Source organism: Desmodus rotundus, chromosome 5 (genome assembly GCF_022682495.2).
Source record: "Desmodus rotundus isolate HL8 chromosome 5, HLdesRot8A.1, whole genome shotgun sequence".
NCBI lineage: Eukaryota > Metazoa > Chordata > Mammalia > Chiroptera > Phyllostomidae > Desmodus > Desmodus rotundus.
In genome coordinates this window covers 151,591,217-151,611,812 of record NC_071391.1, presented here as the reverse complement: position 1 = coordinate 151,611,812, position 20,596 = coordinate 151,591,217, and the positions used below count along the sequence as shown (strand labels likewise).

Sequence of the window (20,596 nt, the reverse complement as noted above, 5' to 3'; positions counted from 1 at the left end):
TAATCACATACCTAAAGTGAACTGTTTAGCTATAGAAACAAAGAGATTTTCAGCAGAGAGTATTGGCAGGTCATGAATTAGGTGGAGCAGGGAGGAGAGCTTAGGAGCAGAACGCAGGCTGAATGAGAAGGGGTTAAGTGTGGAGTCCACACCAGGCTCTGCTCAGGTGTGACCAGGTTGAAGGTACTTTATTTTAAAGCCCTTTGGAACTTCCTTCTCTTTTTTATCCCTAATCTGACTCTTTTGATTGTCCTTAAATGTGTTCTGTATATGAACTTGGACTTCGGTATTCAAATCTTAGTCTTTCAACCAGAGACTCATGAACTGTACCACACCTTCTTTAGTAGAAGAGGGGAGGTAGGCCTCTTCTGAGCTGCCCCCACCAGCAGGAGACCGTGGTTAGTCCCTGTGGACTAGAACAAGAGGTAGAATTAAGGTAATTAAGCTGGCGTCAAGGTGTAGGTCAGATAGCAAAGCAGCTCCTGGAGGCGGAGAAAGCTTATTGAATTACTTCAGGTGTGAATTGACTAGTATTTGGAGCTGACCTAAAACAGTGGGTGTATGTTCTTATAACCAAAAGTATGGTCAGCTGTGTCAAGTAGGTTGTTGTTTTTAAATATATCTATTCCCACTTGTGTTTATCCACAGCAGAAGTAAATGTGACCCTCAGTCCTCCCCTCCCCCATACCCTCCCAGTAGGACAGAGCCTTGTGGACAGGCCTCCCCAGGATGCGCTGTCAGTGGTGAGCCTTTCCAGAGGTAGAAATGGCAGAATGAAGGGCCAAAGGTGACATGGAGGTTTTGAGCTTGGCAGAGTATTCGTCCCCATCTGTGCGTGGGCAAATGGGAATCGAGTTGTGGCTTTATTTCAGACACGTAGTATAATTCTTTCCCAGGTGATAGCAGAACACCCCAGTGGATCAGAACCATTGGGTTCAAACTCTGAAGACCTGAATTTGAGGTCCAGCTCTGCCATAGAACTCTAACTCTAAACAAGCTACTTTGTGTTCGTGAGTTTCAGTGTTCTTACCTATAAATGGGGTACTATGGCCACCTTGGAAATTACAGATGAAACAGTATATGTGAAAAGATATTTAAGCCATAAAGCTTATGTTAATGCCATCCCCTGGGCTGCTGGGATGGTCAGACTAAAGCCAGGTGAGTGGTCAGGGAAGGTTATGGAGATTTTGAAATGATCTGTGTATTGATGGATGGGACTTTCTGGGACTTTCTGGAGGAGGAAAGCTGAGGGCCAAGGCTTCAGGGTTAATGTGTCCCTCAACTGAGCTTCGAGAGAGGGGCTGTGAAGCAGACAGAAAAAAGAAGGCAGTAAACATTTTAAAAGAAAAGGAAGTAGCAATCGATACAGTGTTATGGAAACCATGGGAGAAGAACAGAAGTGAGCAACAGTGTCAAATGCCATTAAAACCCCATAGATAGGACCATAAAATACTTTCCAAATCAAAAGGAAGAAAACAAAGAAAATGAAACATCAAAAATAAAAATTCTTAAAAGTCTGGGATCATTGCACCCTCGAGTGTAACTTACCAGGTCTGAAAGACACACACGTTATATTCCTCTTCCTGGTCTGTTATGACTGCGTGTCAGTCCCAGACTTCTGTACATTTTCGTGATCAGCGGCCAGAGGACAAGCTCTCCCGTAGCAACCCCCGGCTGACATGGTAGATGAGCCAAATGCCCCTGAGTAGGAACTCCTTCCAGAACGTCAGAAACAAGCAATAAATGTAATCTGTAGCACTTGTGGTGAGGAGAACATGGGCTCTTGAACCAGGTGGACCAGTGCTAATCCTGGCCCATCTCTTCTTTGTGGCTGAAGGAAGTTCTTGGGCCTGCCCCAGGAGGACTTGTTCCGTAATAAAAAGGGGTAAGGGAGACTCATGTTGCAGAAAGCACCCAGCACATTGTAGGTATTCGATAAACATGGATACATTCCATTTCTTAGCATTTAAAAACATTATTTATTAGGATAAAACAAAACAAGAAGACACACCTCGCTGTTACCGGCAGTAAGAGATTTTTCAGATTTGGGTTAATGAGGAGCCCACAGTCCCACTGCAAAAGCCGCTGTGGTAGCTGTGTTACTTTGCTCCTGCAGGGAGGCTTACTGGACTACCAGTGACCTGGAGCAGGGTAGCTCCCCAGCTGTGGGCTGAGACCCTGGGGCTCCCAGTGTGGCAGCCCAAGCGGTTCCCCACTCTGGGCCCTGGGCTCCTCCGTTACCAAGCGGGAAGATGACTTCCAAGGCCCCTTTCTGAACTGTGGTTTAAGAATGTGCCCTCTGTTGTAACAAGATGTGGAGATTTTTAAGGAACTCTCTCACCTCCCTGAAGCTTAGCCCAGCCCTTTAAGCGTACCTGTCAAAACGCAGCCAAAAGGCAGGGAGTGGATTGAAGAGGGTCGCAGAGTGTGTGGAGCCCTCCAGGCCTGAGCTACACCCTCTCATATGCTTGGTGCACTAGTTCCCAAGCCCCAAGCAACTTGACTGCCCAGAGAAGGTCTGTGGTGTACAGGTATACTAACCTCATAGCCTGGACTGGGAGTCCTGGGTGATGGGAACCACAAACTACCAACTGTATGTCCCACTCCAGGAGTTAATATTCAGAATTCTGACTTCGAGTCATTTAGAAGGAAATGTGAAGTCCACTCTAGAAAGATGTCTATAAAAAACAACAACAACAACAATAAAAAGGAAAAAAGTTTTGGAGCTTCCAAGAATAAATCCTTAGTTACTAGGTGTGAATATGCTTTTCTTAGGTACCACTGATCCAGTACCTTTGTCTGAAAATGATCCTATTCCTTTGAATTTGGATATATAAGTCAAGAGGCTCATTTAAGTCCAGGGCATACCTCAACGTGATCACCTCATGTTTACACAGTTTATTCTCTTCAATTCGAGTTAGTTACATATGAGAATATGACAGTTTAAAAACATCCTTTTAGAGAGAATCCTGCTTTCATCTCAAACGAAACTTCTAATTGGAATTGCTATCAAAAAAGAACATGAATTAATGTCCATTTCCCAACTATATCTCCCAACTCATTCTTGTAGAAGAAATAATGGCCAAGGAACTGGCCAGAAAAACAATGACTAAGCAAAAAACCTGGGTGGTTCACAGCCCAAGTAGGTCATCTTTAGGTATACAAAGATTGATTACATTTCTGGTCTTCTTTTTCCCAAAAAAACAAAATCACTCACAAATAAGTAGTTTAGTGAAAAAAGTAAAAACCTTTCTTTGCCTTAAAGGAAACACCTACAAGAATGGAAAGAATATTACATTGTCTAACCAAGTTTTCACCAGGTTTTTCTGTTCAGATGTTTTCTGGTCTGTGGTCAACTTTTGCTGCAAAACCGTATATGATCTTGGATTCTCCAGAGTTATGATTTCTTTTTTAAGGAAGATCATAGAATTAAAAGTGAAGAGTTCCTAAGGACTCCCAAATTTGCCTCAAATTTAAAAATGGGCAAAACTAAATTGGAAGCTTGATTGAAATAACATGACTACTTTTAACCTATGGACTGTATTTTCTGAGCTGGAAGTCAGGTTGGAAAAAAATAATATAGCCTCAAGTTTGTTTTTTTAATTGCTTCTAAGAGAAAAGCGACTAATAATAGGTATCCTTATGGGTATCTGCTACTCGCCAAGTATTCTACATATATTCATTATATCATGTAAACCACTCAGCAGCCTTGTAAGGTAGGTATTACCCCATTTTAAAGGTGAGAAAACCTAGACTCAGGGTTTAGTAAATTACCTGAGGTCACCCAGGCAGCAACTGGCAGAGCAGGAATCAAGCCCAGATCTGTCAAAATCCGAAGGTCATGTTCTTTCCACAACACCATCCTGTTCTTACATTCCTGTGGGCGTTCACCCTCCTCATCAAGCACTTTCTATGTGCCAAACACTGTGCCCCTGCTTTATTTTCAACCTGGAGGTTAGAGTTTTTCCAGTTTATGGACAGGAAAAGAGGGCCAGAGAGGTCAATTGACCCAGTGCCCATCACCAAAGCATGCACCTTCCCCACTTACACATTCGGTGCCACCTAGACTGGCCATTTCCTGTCCATCTCACCTGACACAGCCCAAGAATGGAGTGGCTTATCTTCGAGCCTTCCTAAGGAAAGTATCCCCTGCCACCTAATCTAGTGGGTCGGAGAGTTTTCTACAATTTTAGTAGCCCAGAACAGTGTATGCTTGGAGTGGGGAATGCTTGCAAAGTCTGACACCCAACTAAAAATAAGTGAAGATTTCTGCATAGCGGAATGACGTGGTGACCAGGGCTGCTAACCCTATCTCATCGCTCTGGAGGGATATGGTTTCCAAGCCCACAGCCCATCCTTTATTAAGGCTTTGCACTCAGCCTCCTGACTATAGGGGACACACAAGTGAGTCTCGAGATGTTTTGTAAGGAGCAATCACTTTCCATACTGAGAAATGAATGGCTGCTCTCTTTTAATAATGAACAACTTACTTTTGATTTGTGCATCATACCTTTCAAACATTCTCCATTCTGGAGAATTTATACTATGCTGACGATGTTTAAATTGTAGGAAAATGTCTGACCCACTGGAGTGGGTGGAAATGGTGTATTTCCCTAGAAATGTTCAAGGGCAACACCACTCATAGAAGAATGTCTACACTCCAAAGCAGATACCCATGTATCTACCTTAGTCAAATCTTAATATTTTGAACTTACAGCAAAATTCAAGAAACTCCAGGCTTCAGTTTGGTAATATTAAAACCCCAAAGGTAACCTGTTAGCATGATCAAATCACACAAAAGAGTGAAAATCTGAAGCCAGTTGAACAAAATCCGGTTAATATTTAGTCTCCCCTGTCACTGACATGAAAGGCAGTGATGTCAGTAAAAGGAAATGTTTGGTGCCTTAGCCTGGGATACTTCTGAACTGGAAAACCTTACTTTTATATTGCCTGTAGGCGAGTATTTTGGATACGTGGTGTTTAACTCCCTAGTGGTTACAGCCCGTGTGTCCTGAAGGTGCAGTGTGTAGTTAGTGAGATCGGGCTGGTTAGTAAATGGATGGCCGGCTTCCCTAGCTGGCTGTGTGCCCACCACGGGGTAGCCTGGGACGAGCTGTGTGCAGACTGCTCTCGGAAAGACTGATGGCGTCGCTGTCGGAGGGGGGTTTACAGCAAGGCCACAGGGAGTTAGAGCTCTCTCCTCGTGAGTCTTCGAGGAACTGAAGAGGCCTGAGCGGCCTGGAAATGGGAACAACCGTAACCACCGCAGAGCGAATCCATGAGTGTCTTCCCTACTAACCCAGGGGCACGGGGGGAAAGCACAGGAGTGTGTCGTTTGGAAGGACTGGAGAAGTGAAGTAATGGCTGACTTGTGACTAACGGTGAAAATATTTGATGATGCGACTCCCGAGGAAGCAATTATGGTTAACCCCTCATTTGTTTGGCATTTTCAAGGATGGAACTGTCCCACAGAACTGAATTTTCCAGACGGCTAAAACTTTCCTATTTATGTGCCTTGAATGTTTTTTAACCATGCTTGGTGGAAATATTTCTGTAATAGATTATACAATTATCCTGCCTTCTTAAACAGAAGCTGCAAGAAGTAGCATTTCCTTAGATGCCTTTGATTGCAAGTCTGAGAAGACCTGATTGAAAAGAGGCCTAGAAAAAACTCATGGCCTCGGACAACAGTGTGGTGATTGCGGGGGAGGGGGTTGGAGGAGGGGTTGAGGGAATAAGGGTGCTGAACACACAGCACAGGGAAAAGAGGATGTGTTGTGGAACTGTGCACCTGAAACCTGTATAATTTTGTTCACCAGTGTCAGCCCAACAGATGCAATGAAAAGGGAAAAAAAGAGGTTTAAATAGTTAGGACTTGTGACTGCCTCACAGAAGAAGAACCCTGAGCTGGTCAGTCCCAAGGATGACGAATCCCGCACCCCAGTGACATGGGGCTGACTTTCCCCTCGTGGTCACAAGATGGGCACACAACTCCTTGCCTCTGGATCTGACATGAATGGAATGGGGGCCTCTCCTTACACATGTCTGTAATCACAGAGGAAAGTATTTCTCAGAAGACCCCCAGCCAACTTCCCTAGGGCCCCATCAGTAGGGCTGAGTCACGTTCTGTGCTTCGGTTCTTCGGAAGCCGAGAGAGTGGGCATCCGGCACTGCTGGGCTCCGGAGTGGGCGGGGCTCTGCCCATGAAGAAGGATGGAGAATGGCTCTGGGTCGGGCCACAGAGTGTCTTCTGTAGTTTCCAGGGCTGGAGGTGAACATCACTTCCTGTATGGCCGTAACTGGACGGATGATCGAATTTCTGTTTCTACACTAAACGACCCCAGACTAGGGTTCTTTTTGATTTCCTAAGTCTGCTTTTATATATTATTCCCTCTCCTTCCTTTGTGTCAGGTTGCTAGTTATCTCTGTTCGCTGTTAATATGCCTTGCCCTCATCTTGCCATAATTAGATTATTTTCTGGAAAAATCATATAAATCAGACTCGTTAGAACTGTGCCTGAAATGTTCTGAGTATCTGACAGCTGTCCTGTGGGTGAGATACACAGTGTCGAATTTCCTCTGGCCGCTCAGTGTCCTTTTTCCGTAGGTGAGGTTTTGTGGAAGGGAGGTTTCTAGAGCGCCTTGTGAACTTCGATACCACTTGCGTGAAGTCTCCTCGTGAAAGGAGGAGCACTTGGGGGTGGCTAGGCTCCTTCACTAGAGACAGGGAGACTGCCTCTGTCCATTTGAAGCCAGGGTGCTTTAGAGACTGGCAGCATCCTGCTCCCTCCCAAGGCTGCATGGCCGGTGGCCGCCTGCACAGCACCACCTGCTCTGGGACCGTGACTAGTGGGACTGCCGCTGCAGCAACTGTCCAGCATGAGGCAAGGTGGTACAGAGTTCAGTTATTCCTGCCCAGTGCCAGGGCGCCAAGGCCCTGGGAAGGAGTCCTGTGCACTGACCAGGTTGTGCAGAACTAGAAGTGTTTGGGTGTGGCCTGTTTCAGCAAGTTCCTGAAGTAATGCTTTGAAAGGGGTTATTGAGATTATACTGAACAAGTGAGGACCATCCCTCCCCCGGGTAGAGAGCTGACCAGAATTCAATCTCTGCATCCAGGAAGAAGGAAATAGAAAGCAGTTGTCAAAATAGTACTGGCAGTAACTGACCCAAATACTCCGGGAATCAAACATGAGCCAGTGGGTGGGTTGGGTTCTGAGGAAGTAAATGGTTAAAATGTTTAATTTTGAAATCGTTGAAACCATGAGCCGAAGCTGCTTAGAACCTGGGAGTTCTTCAGAACAAGGAAGCTATTTTGAAGGCCTGAAGCGGTGTTCTGTGCGTCAGAAAATCATGAGTGAGCCTATAGGCAGATGTTAAGTGACAGAAACATTGGGGATGGGGGAACAGGTTTTGTTTTTCTTTAGTTCTGACTAATTTGTACCATTTAAATCATTCTCACAAGAAGAATGCAAAGGATTTCTTATAAATATTTTCGTTAATTTTTTCTTATGCCTAGAACATTTTTAAAGAAGCCATTCTTTTATTGACTGCTGACTTATACAGACAGGATACAACTTAGTTTAGTTGAGCCAGATATTTTTCTAATTTTCTCACATGTGAATTAGTATGTGGATTACTGACGTTGTTTCTGAAATACTCTAGCCATTCCTGCTCACCTGATATCCAGGTATTGTGTTCAGGTTTTAACATTGGCTTCAGCTGTACATTTATAGAAAAGCCTCCATGGAGAAATAGTGTAATCAATGCTTTTGTGAGATCACTGTCCCTGTAAGTGGCTGGCATTTGTTTTTTTTAATTAAAACAACTCACTTGCCTAGGTAAATAAATTTGCATTCACATTTTGAATTATTTCTGATGCTAATTGGGCATTTTGGGGAACAAAGTGCATGGTTCAGAACTAGGTGGGAAAATCATTTTTCAGATTATCAAAACACCAGCAATTCATTTGCAACAAAACAAAACAACAGGAACAAGAAATATGATACATTCCAAAGCCCAAAAAGCTGGTAGCTTGAGCATCGTGAAGCCTGTGGTGTTATCTGTGATGTTACTTTGATACTGGATGGTGACTATGTTTGCTTTAAATTAGTCAATTATTGCCATTGAATTCTATTATTCAAAAGTGTTGGTTTTTTGAATGGAAACTTACATGTTATATACTTTTCACCTATGCTATTAGTGATTGTTTTCAGCGTTAATCTGGATCTTGTTTTATATTTGGAAATGTATACGTAAACATAATTCAAGTGTATGTGAATAGGCATTTTTTCTAAAATTAACCGGGAGAAATAAATGAGTAATCAGGACAAATATAAACTTATTTTAGAAAGCAGTATTTATTCAGAATGACTAAAGATGTTACAGACCATGCTTTGTAACATACGGGACTCCAAAGTGTTTTTTGGATCAAATTCCTTATAATTTGAATTAGTCTGTTTTTCATATTTTGTATTGTTCTATATGTTACTAAATCTGTGTTCTGGCACAAATAGACACTGAGACTGCACTGAGGCGGAAAATGTGACTAAAGAGTGGACCTTCGAAATCTTGCCACTTTTCTCTGGCTGTGGAGTGACTCACTCAGAAACCCCCTGCAGCACTGAGTCAGAGTCAGACACACTCGAGGCTGGAGGCCCCCCCCGCCCTCCGCCCCGGCCGGACAGTTTTCTATTTCTTGGTTTGTTTGTGTTTTCTTTTCTTTTCTTTTCTTTTTCAAGTTTGCTGCAAACCTGACTTTTTCTTCAAGAAATCATGGCGGGTCCTAAGAGAACCTAGTCCAAGTCACATGTCACCCCAAACTGGAATAACAATCTAGTATTTGGGGTTTCTTTTTTTCATATATTTGCCTCGTGTCGCCAAAAAGATGAGCCTTTTACATCCTTCACAGTAAACACTTGAACTTACTGAGTTGTAATTGTGACAGAGTGTGTGGCAAGCAGGTTGTACCAATCAAGTCAACGTGGCCTCGTAGAATGAGCTTAGGATTTAAATCGTGAGACTAGGTTTGAGTCCTGCCTCTGCCTCGCTGTGGCGTGAGCAAGTGAATAACCCTCTTGGAGTCTCAAGTTTGTTCATCTGTTAAATGCAGATGGTAAAAATCATGTCTTCTTCCCAGAGTCATAACTGTCAAATTAGATAAAGTATGTAGAAGTACCCTGTAAAGCTAGAAATTCTACACGTGTTCTTCTTGTTACTATTTTTGATAAATTAATGTGCCTGTTCTCTGTTCTAGAGATGGGTAACCTTCCCACAAATATACATTTTAGCTATTGAGACAATCTGTTCTTACTGATGGTTTGCCTCCAGTAAAACCAGTGTCGTTTTCTTTTTAAAAATGGAGTTAAAGAACCCCAGGCGAACAGCGAAAGCGCATCATTCGTGGTAACCACGGAGATGAGCGTCAGTCTGTCCTCGCAGCAGACACGTAGTGCTCCGGTCGGGTGCGTGCCATCAGGGGGCTCCCGCTGGTTAGGAGGAGGTCTGTGCAGTCACACACGCGGAAGGCCCTGAAACTGCTGAGTATCAAAATTCACTGCTTGATTAGAAGTAAAGTGATCACTTTATTTTCTCTGGGGGTCCAGTTGCCATATCCTGTAATATGGAAAGATTAGCAGCTGTCCTCTTGGTGAGCCCCTTTCTGATTCATGATTGAGGACAGCCTCCACCGCACTTCCTCCGTCAGATTACAGGTGAGGAAGACACTGCTCAGCCTTCGAAGTGTTTATGGTCTAATAGACTTAACGCAGGCACACAGCTAACTCTGCTTAGACCACTGGGCAAGGTAAGTGCCCCAGGAGAGGTTCAGGTGGCATCCTTCAGCACCTACACACCATGCCTCAGAGTGGTCACATTTTCACTTACGTGTGGTCTGCCTCTACCTACCCGTAAGCTCCCTGAAGGCAGGGAAGGCACCTTGTATTTCTTGGTCCCTCTCTCTGCACCTTTTACCTAAGCCTCAACCGGTATGTGTGGCTTAAATAGAGTCTTGTACCCAGCATTTAGATTTAGCCAAAAAATTGTGTGAAGATGCACTGAAACCCTAACTTTCTTATCCTTTTTTCTGTGTTTGCAGTTGACCTGCCCCTGTTTTTCCCTCGAGACCAGCCGACGCTCACATTTCAGTCCGTCTATCACTTCACCAATAGTGGACAGCTTTATTCCCAGGCCCAGAAAAATTACCCATACAGCCCCAGATGGGATGGAAACGAAATGGCCAAAAGAGCAAAGTGAGTGAATCCATTGTTATTTCCTACAGGGAAGAACATGTTGTCTGTTTAGTTCAGGGGTTGGCAAGGTGTTGCCCACTGGGTGAAGCCTGCCCTGGGCCTCTGTTTGTAAGTAAAGGTTTATGGAAACACAGCCACGCCCATGTCTTTACCTGTTTTCCGTGGCTGTTTTCATGTTACTGTGGCAGAGTGGGTCATTGCAACAGACAGCACATGGCCTGCAAAGCCAAAAATACTTGCTGTTTGGCCCTTTGCAGCAAAAACTTGCCAACCCCTCAGCCAGCCTAATCAGGAGCACGGCGCTGTTACTGTTGTTATTTTCAATGGGTTTCGGGATCTAGCAGAAATCTACTGGTCTCTTTAGAGAAGTACTAGATAGGAATTAGAGTTGTGGATAAAGGGTGTCCGTGGAAGTGTGGGCAGCTGCTTTCATATTTTTTTAAAAAACAGGAAATTTCAGCTGACAGCAGATGTTTTGCTTAGTCGTCAGTGCAAGGATCTGGTCCCTGCCCTTTCGTATGGAGCTGCAATGTCTCTGAAGGAACAGGGTGACGTATATACCTCACTGCATCTCTGCAGCCATCGCCCAAAGCAGGGCCCACGTTGACCTTGATTAAATAAGTGGCTACACAGATAGCCCAGAACTATTAAAATCCCTTTGGGAGAAGGTTGGGAATTTAGTAGAGGTTGAAGTTAGCTGCGTGTGGAGTTCACAGTTACAAGTATCCGACACGGACCTCTCTGCAGAAAGAGGTCACCAGTCAGGTGGAATGGGGAAGTGTAGAAACATGCCGTATAGGTGAGTATAGGTGAGACTTCAGTATGTGCAAACCAGTCTTCATGAACCATGGCCTCCTTGACTGAAGCAACAGGGGATCAAAATCATAGTTTCTAAAAATAAGTCATAGTTTGAACGGCAAGGGGTTATTATTTTGTCACTCTGAACAGCCTTATGCTCATACCTGGGATCTCAATCGAAGGATGACCAGATTCAAAGAATCACACAAAAGAAAAATTATCTATTAAGCATCCTCTTCATTTGCTCATCCAGTATTTACTGAGCATCTACCACGTTCCAGGCAAGTGCCCCATGCCGGGGGTACAATGATAAGCAAATGAGAAGTTGTCTGTGTCTTCATGGAGTCTGTAGGCCAGCAGGAGAGACCAAAGCCTCCATCATACCACACTTCCAACCGTTTTAAAGTACCTCCTAACAAAACCTGGCCTTCCAGACCGAGAATGCTCTTGATTAGTAGGACTTCTTGCTCAAGCCTCCCCCTCCCTGAGACTTCTCTCCCTCCCAGGCATCTCCCATCTTTCCAAGGTACAGGACCTTCACTTATAGCAGGATCGGGACTCTTCCAAGTAATGACAGAGTGGCGTCCTCTGGAAACCCAGGCCTCCCTAGATTCATCTGCGCAACCCAGAGTTGCTGTTACTGCCCCTTCGGTGTGCCGTTTTCCCTGTGTTTGCCATTTTTAGCCATGATAACCCAGGTCTGAGAGTCTATTTAAGGAAAAGCACAAGGATATACAAATGTAACTCATAACAATGACGAAGACTTGCATACCTTGAAACACACTTGAAAAAAGGGATTATACAGTAAGTTTTGTGTTTGAGGTACTGCCGTTGTTTAATTCTCTGGGCTTTCCCTGTGTATACATAGGATCTGCCTCTAGAAAACGGGCTGTTATTTGTGGTGTGTGCTGTGGAGTCTGAACCAGATGTGTCTTTGTGGTTTCCATGGCAAAACTATCGGGGGGGGGGGGGGGGGGCGGGGCATACTGAGTAGACATTTTAGCGTGTATGAATTGAGTCTTTAAGGAGCTGCAGACCACAAGCCTGTGATTTCAGTATGGGAATATTGTAAGTGAAGCTTGTTTATCTTAACAGATTGGTTCAGAGTTGGAAGAGACATTTGCTTTATGTTAACACCAGTCTAAAGAAAACATCTGAAGTAACATTGAGAAAAAAATCTGCCTTCTACTGTAGTGAGAAGGATTCATTTTAAATGTAATAAGAGAAAAAGCCAGCAGCTTCATGCCAGGAAGAAGAAACAGTTTAAAAGCTTTCTTCTTAAGTGGAACTGGGTGGCTTCCCTGGGTCGTGTCAGAAGGCTGGGCAGTGGGTAAGCACAGCCGGGGCACTGTCCTGCAATACAGATCGGAGCCTGGTGGGGAAAGGTGGAGAGAAAGGCCGGAAAGAAAGGTTCACTGCAGCGCTCCCCCCACACCCATTTTCTTTGTCCTGAGGAGGCATTGTATGCACACAGTGCGTGAAAGGCTCCGATTCATTTCGAGAGCTCTGCCCGTGGCATAAACAGTCTCACGGTTTATGAACAGCGGTAGATCCCTTTGAGTGGAGACGGCTGTGTGTTCCCTCCTGTCGAGCAAAATTCTGCACATGTGAACTCAAAAAGGACACTTGCTGGCACCGACAAGGGCTTTTCCTGGGACGTGCGCTTCTTACTCGGGGTAGCCTAGCAAATTCTGTTTGCACAAGTGAAGTGCCCTTCCCTGGGTGAGCACAGGCTCTAGGGTCCTGCATGCCCCAGTTCCTATCATAAGGTCTAACCCTGGAGGCTCTGTGGCCTTGAGCAAGGCTGTTAACCTCTTGAACTTCATCCTGTAAAACAGGTCTGTTCTCCTCCCTGCTGGATAGGCTTGATAGGAAGGGTCTGTCTGTGAGCAGACCTGTGAAAGACCCTTGGGTTTAGTTTCTGTCCCACTGTGCCTTTGCTCACTCCTTCCCCCTGCCCTTTTTCTGTCCTTCCAGATCCACTCCTTACACAGTGTTCTTCCTTAAGGTTTTCCCATCCGTGCTAACTTGCCAGCAGCTATTTTCCCTCTTAGCTTTTTTTTACACACAGTCATGTCATCTGTTAGCAGCTTTACTTCTTTCTTTCTCATCTTTGTACTCTCTCCCTTTTTTAAATTTCTTTTTCCTAGTTGACTGGGGCCTCCAGTAGGATGTGTACACAAATGTGAGAGCAGACATCTGGCCTTATGTTTACACATTCAAGTTGTATTAGCAATAGGTTGTACATAGACGTCCTTCTCACGTTGAAGAAATTCCCACATATTCCTACTTTGCTAAGAGTGTTTATCATGAGTGGGCCTGAATTCTGTAGAATGCTTTTTCTGCATGTACTGGCATAGATCCTGTGGGTTTTCTTCATGCTATTAAAGTGGTGAATTGCTTTAATTAGTTTTTAGAAGTTAGACCAACCTTGCATTCCAGGGATAAACAAACCTCTCTCAGTCATGATATTTTACCCTTTACTGTATTTGGTAGCCAAAATTGTGTTAAGGTGTTTATGTCTATGCTCATTGATGATATTGGTCTGAAATTTCTTTTCTTTGAGTTGTCCTTGTTGGATTTTAGTAACAGCACAATGATGGTTTCATAAAATGAACTGGCACGTTTTCCTTCCTCCTCCACTCTCTGAAAGGGTTTGTGTAGGTTCGGCTCTGTTTTTTTCTCAGTATTTGAGTTTTATTTGTGGCCCCCAAAATTGATGTCTTTATTAAATACAGAGAGACTCAGATTTTTAAAATTTCTTCTTGTGCTAATTCTAGCACATTGTGTGCCTGTTTGTTTTTAAGGAATTTATCCATCATGTCTAAGTTTTTGCATAATTTTTGTAATATTTTCTCATTTTTCTTTTACTACCTATAGGAGCTATAGTGATATTACCACTTTCATTCCTTATGCTGAAAATTTGTATATTTTTCTCCTTTTTTTTTAAACAGTCTAGCTAGGGGGTTATCAATTTTACTAATCTTTTCAAAGAAACAAGTTTGACCTTGCTGATTTTACCCATGATTTCTTTTCTATTTTATTAACTTATGCTTTTATCTTCACTATTTTCTTCTACTTAGTTTCAGTTTAATTCATTATTTTTTCAGCCTTCTGAGAATGGAAGCTTAGGTCATTGGTTTTAGTCCTTTCTTCTTTTTTAATATAAGCCTTTATGATTCTAAACTTTCTGAGGTTTGCTTTAGCTGCATCCCACAAATTTTGATGTTGTTTTTCATTATCATTTTGTTGGAAATATTTAGAAATGTTTTCTAATTTCCTTTGTGGTTTCTTTTTGATTCCTGGGTTATTTAAAATTGTGCTGCTTGAATTTCAAGTGTTTGAGGGGTTTTCTAGATATCTTATTATTGATTTCTGATTGAATTCTGTTTTGGTCAAAGATCATAATATGTAAGATTTTAATCCATTGAAATCTGTTGAGATTTGTTTTATGGCTCAACATATCTTGGTAATTAATCCATGTGAACTTGAATGTGTGTCCTGCAGTTTTGAGGTATAATATTATATATATACATTTAGCCAAATTACTTATTAGTGTTATTCAAATCTTCTGTATCGTTACTGTAATTTTTTGTGTTTATTACTAGATCAGCCTCTGAATGGAGGTGTTAAAATTTCTACCTATGATTTTGGATTTGTCTGTTTTCCCTTTTAGTTCTATCAATTTTTGCTTTCTGTACTTTGAATTTTTGCTATTAAGGTACATACATATTTAGAGTTGTTATGTCTTGATAAATTGGCCTTTCTATCACTATGAAACAACTATTCCTGGTAATATTTCTTGACTTGAAGTCTTTCCTGATGTAACACACTTGCACTTGATTTCTTAGGCTTATTTTTTTCATGGCGTGTCTCCTTTTGTCCTATGTATATCTTCATATTGCAGAGAAACCTTTTATAAATTGCTTTGTGATCTAGTCTGGTAATCCCTGACTGTTAATTGGAGTATTTGGTTCATTTACATTTCATATAATTAATAAGTTGATGGAGTTTGTCTAACATCTTGCTATTTGTTGTCTCATTTCATTTATTTATTTATTCCTTCATTCTTCCCTTCCAAATCTTCCCTTTGATTTATTTGAATATTTTTTAGTACCATTCTCTCTTCTATTGGCTTTTGAGCTATAGCTCTTTGTATTCTATTTTAGTTATTAATACACTATAATATTTCCTTAATATGTCATACTGTAGCATGAGTTAACATAATACTTTAAGTATAATGTATAAAAACAGTGTAATTCTCTTTATACTTTCGACTACTGTCCTTTGAACTCTCGTATATTTACTTTCACATGTTTTATTAATCCCACAATACATTGTTATTACTTTGGCTTTTAGTGTTCTCTTAGCTTATAAAGAATTAAAGAAAAAAAAAGAAAAATTACATTTAATTTAATTTTATTTTATAATTTCTAAATAAAGATAATGGAGAATCATTTCCTCTCCCTCAAAAATAGAAAAACACCACTTATTTTTAAATGTCTTCCTTGGAACAAACTATCAAAGAGCCTATATTCGGCCTATATACAGAGGACATTGAGACTCACCATCTTCCAGAAAAGAACACTAGGTGTGTGACATCCCAGCCCCTCTGCTTTCCCTGTGGACTTCAGCATTTACAGGCACCCTGCCACCCTTCCATGGGCCATCCCTGCAGCCCTGTGAGGGGTACAGTGTGGGAATCCTCACCTTCCTTCCTGCAGATAAAGATACTGAGGTTCAGTGGTTACCCATATATTTGCTGTGTACAATGCACACCCACGGTTTCTGTGTGCATTATATACGGGATTATCATGCCCATGGTATGTAGTCATTATACCCACATATAATACACATCCTTATTTTTCCCTCAAAAATTTGGGCAAATAAGTGTACATTATACACTGCAAAATACGGTAAATGACTTACCTACGGGCAAACAGCTAACTTCCAGCAGAGTCAGGGCTCAGCCCAGGGCCTCTGGCCTCTCGGCATGTTCATACCCAGGCAGAGAGATGGCATCCCCATCCCCTTCCCCACGGGCGAGCCCTCTCCTCAGAGTCCGGGCACTTGATTGACGTAAATATAGAGAGGGAATTCATGCGGCGTTTAAAGAGCACTGGCCCTAGTCAAGACAGAACTCTGTTAAAACCCGTCTCTGCCCCTCAGTGGCCAGCAAGTATGACTTTGGACAAATTCATAGTTTTCCTGAGGCCATCTGCTTATCTACAAAATGTTGAGGCTAGTTTAGAGGGTTTTATGAGTATTAAATGGGGTGATTTCTATTGTAGGTTAACAAGTTGCCCCAAACTGAACAGCTTAAAACATCACAAGTTATTGTCTCCCGGTTTTTGTGGGTCAGGAGTCCAGGACAACATGCCTGGGTGCCGTGTTCAGGTCCCAAATGACCAAACTCAAGGTGTTGCCTGGCGCTGCCCTCTCGTCTGAGGCTGAGGGCCTCTCCCCAGCTTATGCAGGTTGTCAGCAGAGTTCCGTTTCTTGTGACTATAGGACTGAGGTCCCTGTTTCCTTGCTGGCTGTCAACTGGGGGCCATTCCGTGCCACGTGGTCCCCACCGTTCTCAAGTCTGTAGCAGTGCATCCAGTCTTTCTCATGTTGCTGCTCTCTGACTTCCCTGTCGCTGACCTCTAGACCCAGATTTAAAGGGTCATTTGGTAAGGTCAGGCCTACCGGTTAATCTACCTTCCTTAAAAACATCTGTTCCGTGTATCATAGCCCAATGACAGGAATGAAACCATCATTTTAGCAGTCCTGCGGATTACACAGGGAGTGTAAACCAAAGGCACAGAAGCTTGGGGGCCATCTCAGAATTCTGCCTGCTACATGGTGCTGTGTAGGCGACTGTCCAGCACGGGGCCTGGCCAGTGCTGAGCATTCGGTCAGCGTTAAGTCTCAGCATCTTCACACCTGGAGGAAGAAAGAGACTTTTTTTTTAAAGATAGCAGAGTCAACGTTGCTGTCTTCACATGTACCCCAGTAAACAGTCTCCCAACTTCAGTGACTTGGCCAGAGCCTCTTACTTCTGGGCTGTCCCATCCACAGCTGCTGCTCCCCTTGGTTGTGTCTACCTGGTGCCGGCACAGCTGGTTTGAAAAGCGGGGGAAATCTGCCCTTGAGCAGTTTAATTCACATAGACTCAACTTTCACTTAAAAAAAGCTGGACCCGCTAGTTACCTACTTGCTCTCCTCTATGTAGCTTTGGAGATGCCTAGAAGAGTGGACCAAGTGATTTTTGTAATTCTTTCTAGTCAGATAACTCTGTAAATACACGGAGAGAGTTTTCCATGGACTTCACTGTGCAAAGTACAGGTTGATCCTAAAGGCCTGAGCAGGTTCTTAGCATAGAATGCAATTTAATTTAATTTGGGGAACCACCTACTGCAGTGTCCCACATTAAATTTATGATATAAGTGGAATTACTAAAGAATGTTTGAAAAATACCTCCTCGGTCCACACATGGGAGAAATTCATCATGAACCTCCCAAAGGCATATGTTGTTTCCCTTCTGGTCTCCAGGTCAGAAAGATGCTATTTTCCTATTTGGAAACCTGTCCATGTGCTGCCGAAGCAGTCGGTGATTTCCCACGTGCCGCTCTTCACCGCGCACACTTGCATTGTCTGTCATCCAGTTGTTTGTGCAGAATAACTTTCTCTTTCAATATTTTTTAAATGGTATATTCTGGACTATTTAAATTATTTTGCACTGTTGATACCTTAGTATTCTCAAAGATACTGTTTTCTTCAAACTTCTCATTAGCTGCCAAATGCTTCAGTCCAGTCCTCTAAATAAAACAGACAAAAATAGATCTCTGTTTGATTCAGGGGAAGGCAGTAGATGTCCCCACTTGGTTTGTACCCCATCCCTACTCCTTTACTGTGGCCTCTGAGGCCCCTCTGAACCCCCAGGATGCCAGGGAGCATGGTATGGAAATCCGTTCTAAGAGGGTATGTCACAGTGTGGTCCCAGGGGACTCGGGCGTTCCTGAAGTGTAAGTGGTTATAATGTGAGCCTATGTGTTTGTTTCTCTAGAAGTTAATCACTCACTCACTCCTTTGTTGGCAGCTCTTTAAGGCAGCTCCAATTATGCGTTGTCTCTGCCGCAGTTTAGTGGCCGAGTCCAGCAGTCCCTGTGCTTGGTAAGCCAGCCGGAGGGAGCCGGAGCCCAACCAGCTTTGGTGCCCTGGTGTCCAGACCCCGCTCGGTGTAGGGAGAACCCTGGTGCGGACTTCACAGCAACACCTCTCCCTCTCCCTCGGCTTACTCCCCCTCCCCCCCATCTCTTCCCTTTCTATCTGTATTTCTGACACCAAAGGTAGGGGGATGACCAGAAAGTTAAGGACTGTGGCCAGCTGTGACCACAGCCCCTGTGCAAGGGGAGCAGCTGCAGCTGAGCCACTGGGCAGGAAGGTTAACTGCCCCGCAGAGACAGCACAGCGGGGAGTCTGGGCCCCTGGGAAGCTCTGCTGCAGGGGCCTATCAGGGTCAGACCCTAGTGACTAGTGACAGAAACTCCAAGCCCAACTGCTGCTATGATTCATGGGTTTTCTGTTTTCTTTTGATTTGCCTTGAGTTTCTTAGGAATAGTTCCCTTTACAAAAATCCCAACTTCATCTTCCCCTCAGGAGAGAATAGGGAATTTTCCAGGCCCCAGCCAGCAGAGCCTGGGTGTGCGGGAGTGCCCTGAGAGGACAGGAAAGGGGCCAGTGAGGGTGAGCCCACCAGGGGACTGAGGAGGGTGGAGGTCCTCAACGCCCTCCACTCACATGCCTGCCCTGGGTTCCTGCATGAGCAAGCTCACCCATCCGACCTGGGGTTTCGAAATACGGAAGATGTGAGAAGAAAAATAAAGCCGATAAATAACGTGGCATTTGGGGATCCTTGAACTCTCAAAGAGAATCATTTTAAAAAGTCTCTTCAAGGGATTTGGTTTGTTTTTCCTTTCAGAGGAGAGAGCAACAGAGATGGGGAGGAATCCAGATCTGCCTGACGTCCAGGCATCCTCTCCAAATTGCGTAGGTCAGCGAGAACATGTTATTTATTAGAACCTGACATCTGTTGCTGTGAAGTGATAAGCTCCATTAAAAAGCATGGCCATCAGTTACTGCCAATACAGCCCTCATCCCAGGCTGAGCTGCTCACCAGCCTCTCAGGCTGTACCAGGCACAGAGCGCTTGCAGCCCGTCTCAGCTTCCGCACCCCCCTCGGGCAGGACCCGCAGACCTTTCCCAGGCCCACTGTCTCTGTTCCTGGCACCTGTGATTCCCTCCCGTGGCCCCTCCGAGGGCTGTAGTAAGGACAGCACCCCACCCCTGTCCTTCCCGCTTTCTCAGTGAAAAACAGGCTTAGGGGTTACTGACTGGTCTCAGTCTTGGACCGGAAGAAGCTGCTCGTGGAAAGAATAACTGGAAGGTCGGCACATCTCTGTCGAGGAAGTTGACTCAGTGGTACCTGTGAGAGCTCCCGAGGGCTCAGGCCTGGGTTCTGATGATCCCTTTCGGCTGTTGGGACTGTCTGTGATAACCAAGTGCAGCTGCCCCCTTGTTTGTGAGTTGTGGTCATATGTGTTCTTTCGTGTGGAAATAGACGTCTTAGGGAGTCAGAAAGGAAAGGGTAGAGGAGTTGATTTTGGATTTTTATAAAATGATAAAAAACCACAGTAGAAACATGGACTCACTAATGGAATCAGAGTTGCCTTTGAACTGTTGGAAGAAGACATGTGTAGTAAATAAAGAAAGTGCTAAGAATAGTGGTCCGGGACTCGGGAGACCTGGGTCTCATCTGGCACCATTCTTGATGTGCTGTGTGATCCTGGGAAAGACCCTCTACCTTTCGGGGCCTCGGTACCCTCGTCTGAAAGTACTGGGCTATTTGCAGATAATCACCGAGTCTTAATTTGTTTCTGGCATTTTAAGTGAAAATTGTGTTTAAGGTGGTTTAGCGTGCTTTTGTATTCATCTTGAGAAAATCTCATCTCCCTTGCCAGAGGTCAGACACGAATTGAAAACATTTCTAAATGGAATTAAGCACACTAGTACGTGATATTTTTTGTACAACCCGCATCTGATACTTGCAGAGCACTTCAGCTGTGGAACGTGCACACACAGCCCTGAACACACACCCAGCGAAACAATTCTAGATGTAACACATTTTCAGATGTCAAGTTAAAACAGCTTCCTGGGAATCGGGCTTGACTGTTCAGATGTGCGTGTTGGGTTCTGACAGATGCCGCCAGGGCTGCTCAGGGCTCTCGTGTGTGATGTGGAGTCCAGCCAAGGCAGGGGGGCCAAGTGTTTATTTCTATCACGTCTCGTTAAGGCATGAATTCCAGGGGGAAAAGGGAGCCTCAGAGAACAATCAGGACCATCCACTCTGTGCACATCGTTAGTGACGAGCTGAGGTCTTGCTTCTGTAGAAACGGGCTTCTCTCTTGTCTGCTGTCAGATCGTTCAGCACGGGGGCCGCCTGCGGAAATGCACTGAATTCATGACTTTTGAACTGGAAGCTTTCTAGAGGTGAGCAAAACCAGAAGC

At 44.0% G+C, this 20,596-nt stretch overlaps 1 protein-coding gene across 1 annotated transcript in view; it reads left to right on the top strand.

Annotated features, from left to right (window-relative positions):
- BABAM2 (BRISC and BRCA1 A complex member 2) overlaps positions 1-20,596 on the top strand; it is a 335,445-nt gene that overhangs the window by 294,662 nt on the left and 20,187 nt on the right. The window contains exon 11 of the mRNA XM_024552599.4: positions 10,093-10,246. Within this exon, the coding sequence (XP_024408367.3) occupies positions 10,093-10,246 (154 nt within the window). The remainder of the gene's footprint in view (positions 1-10,092; positions 10,247-20,596) is intronic.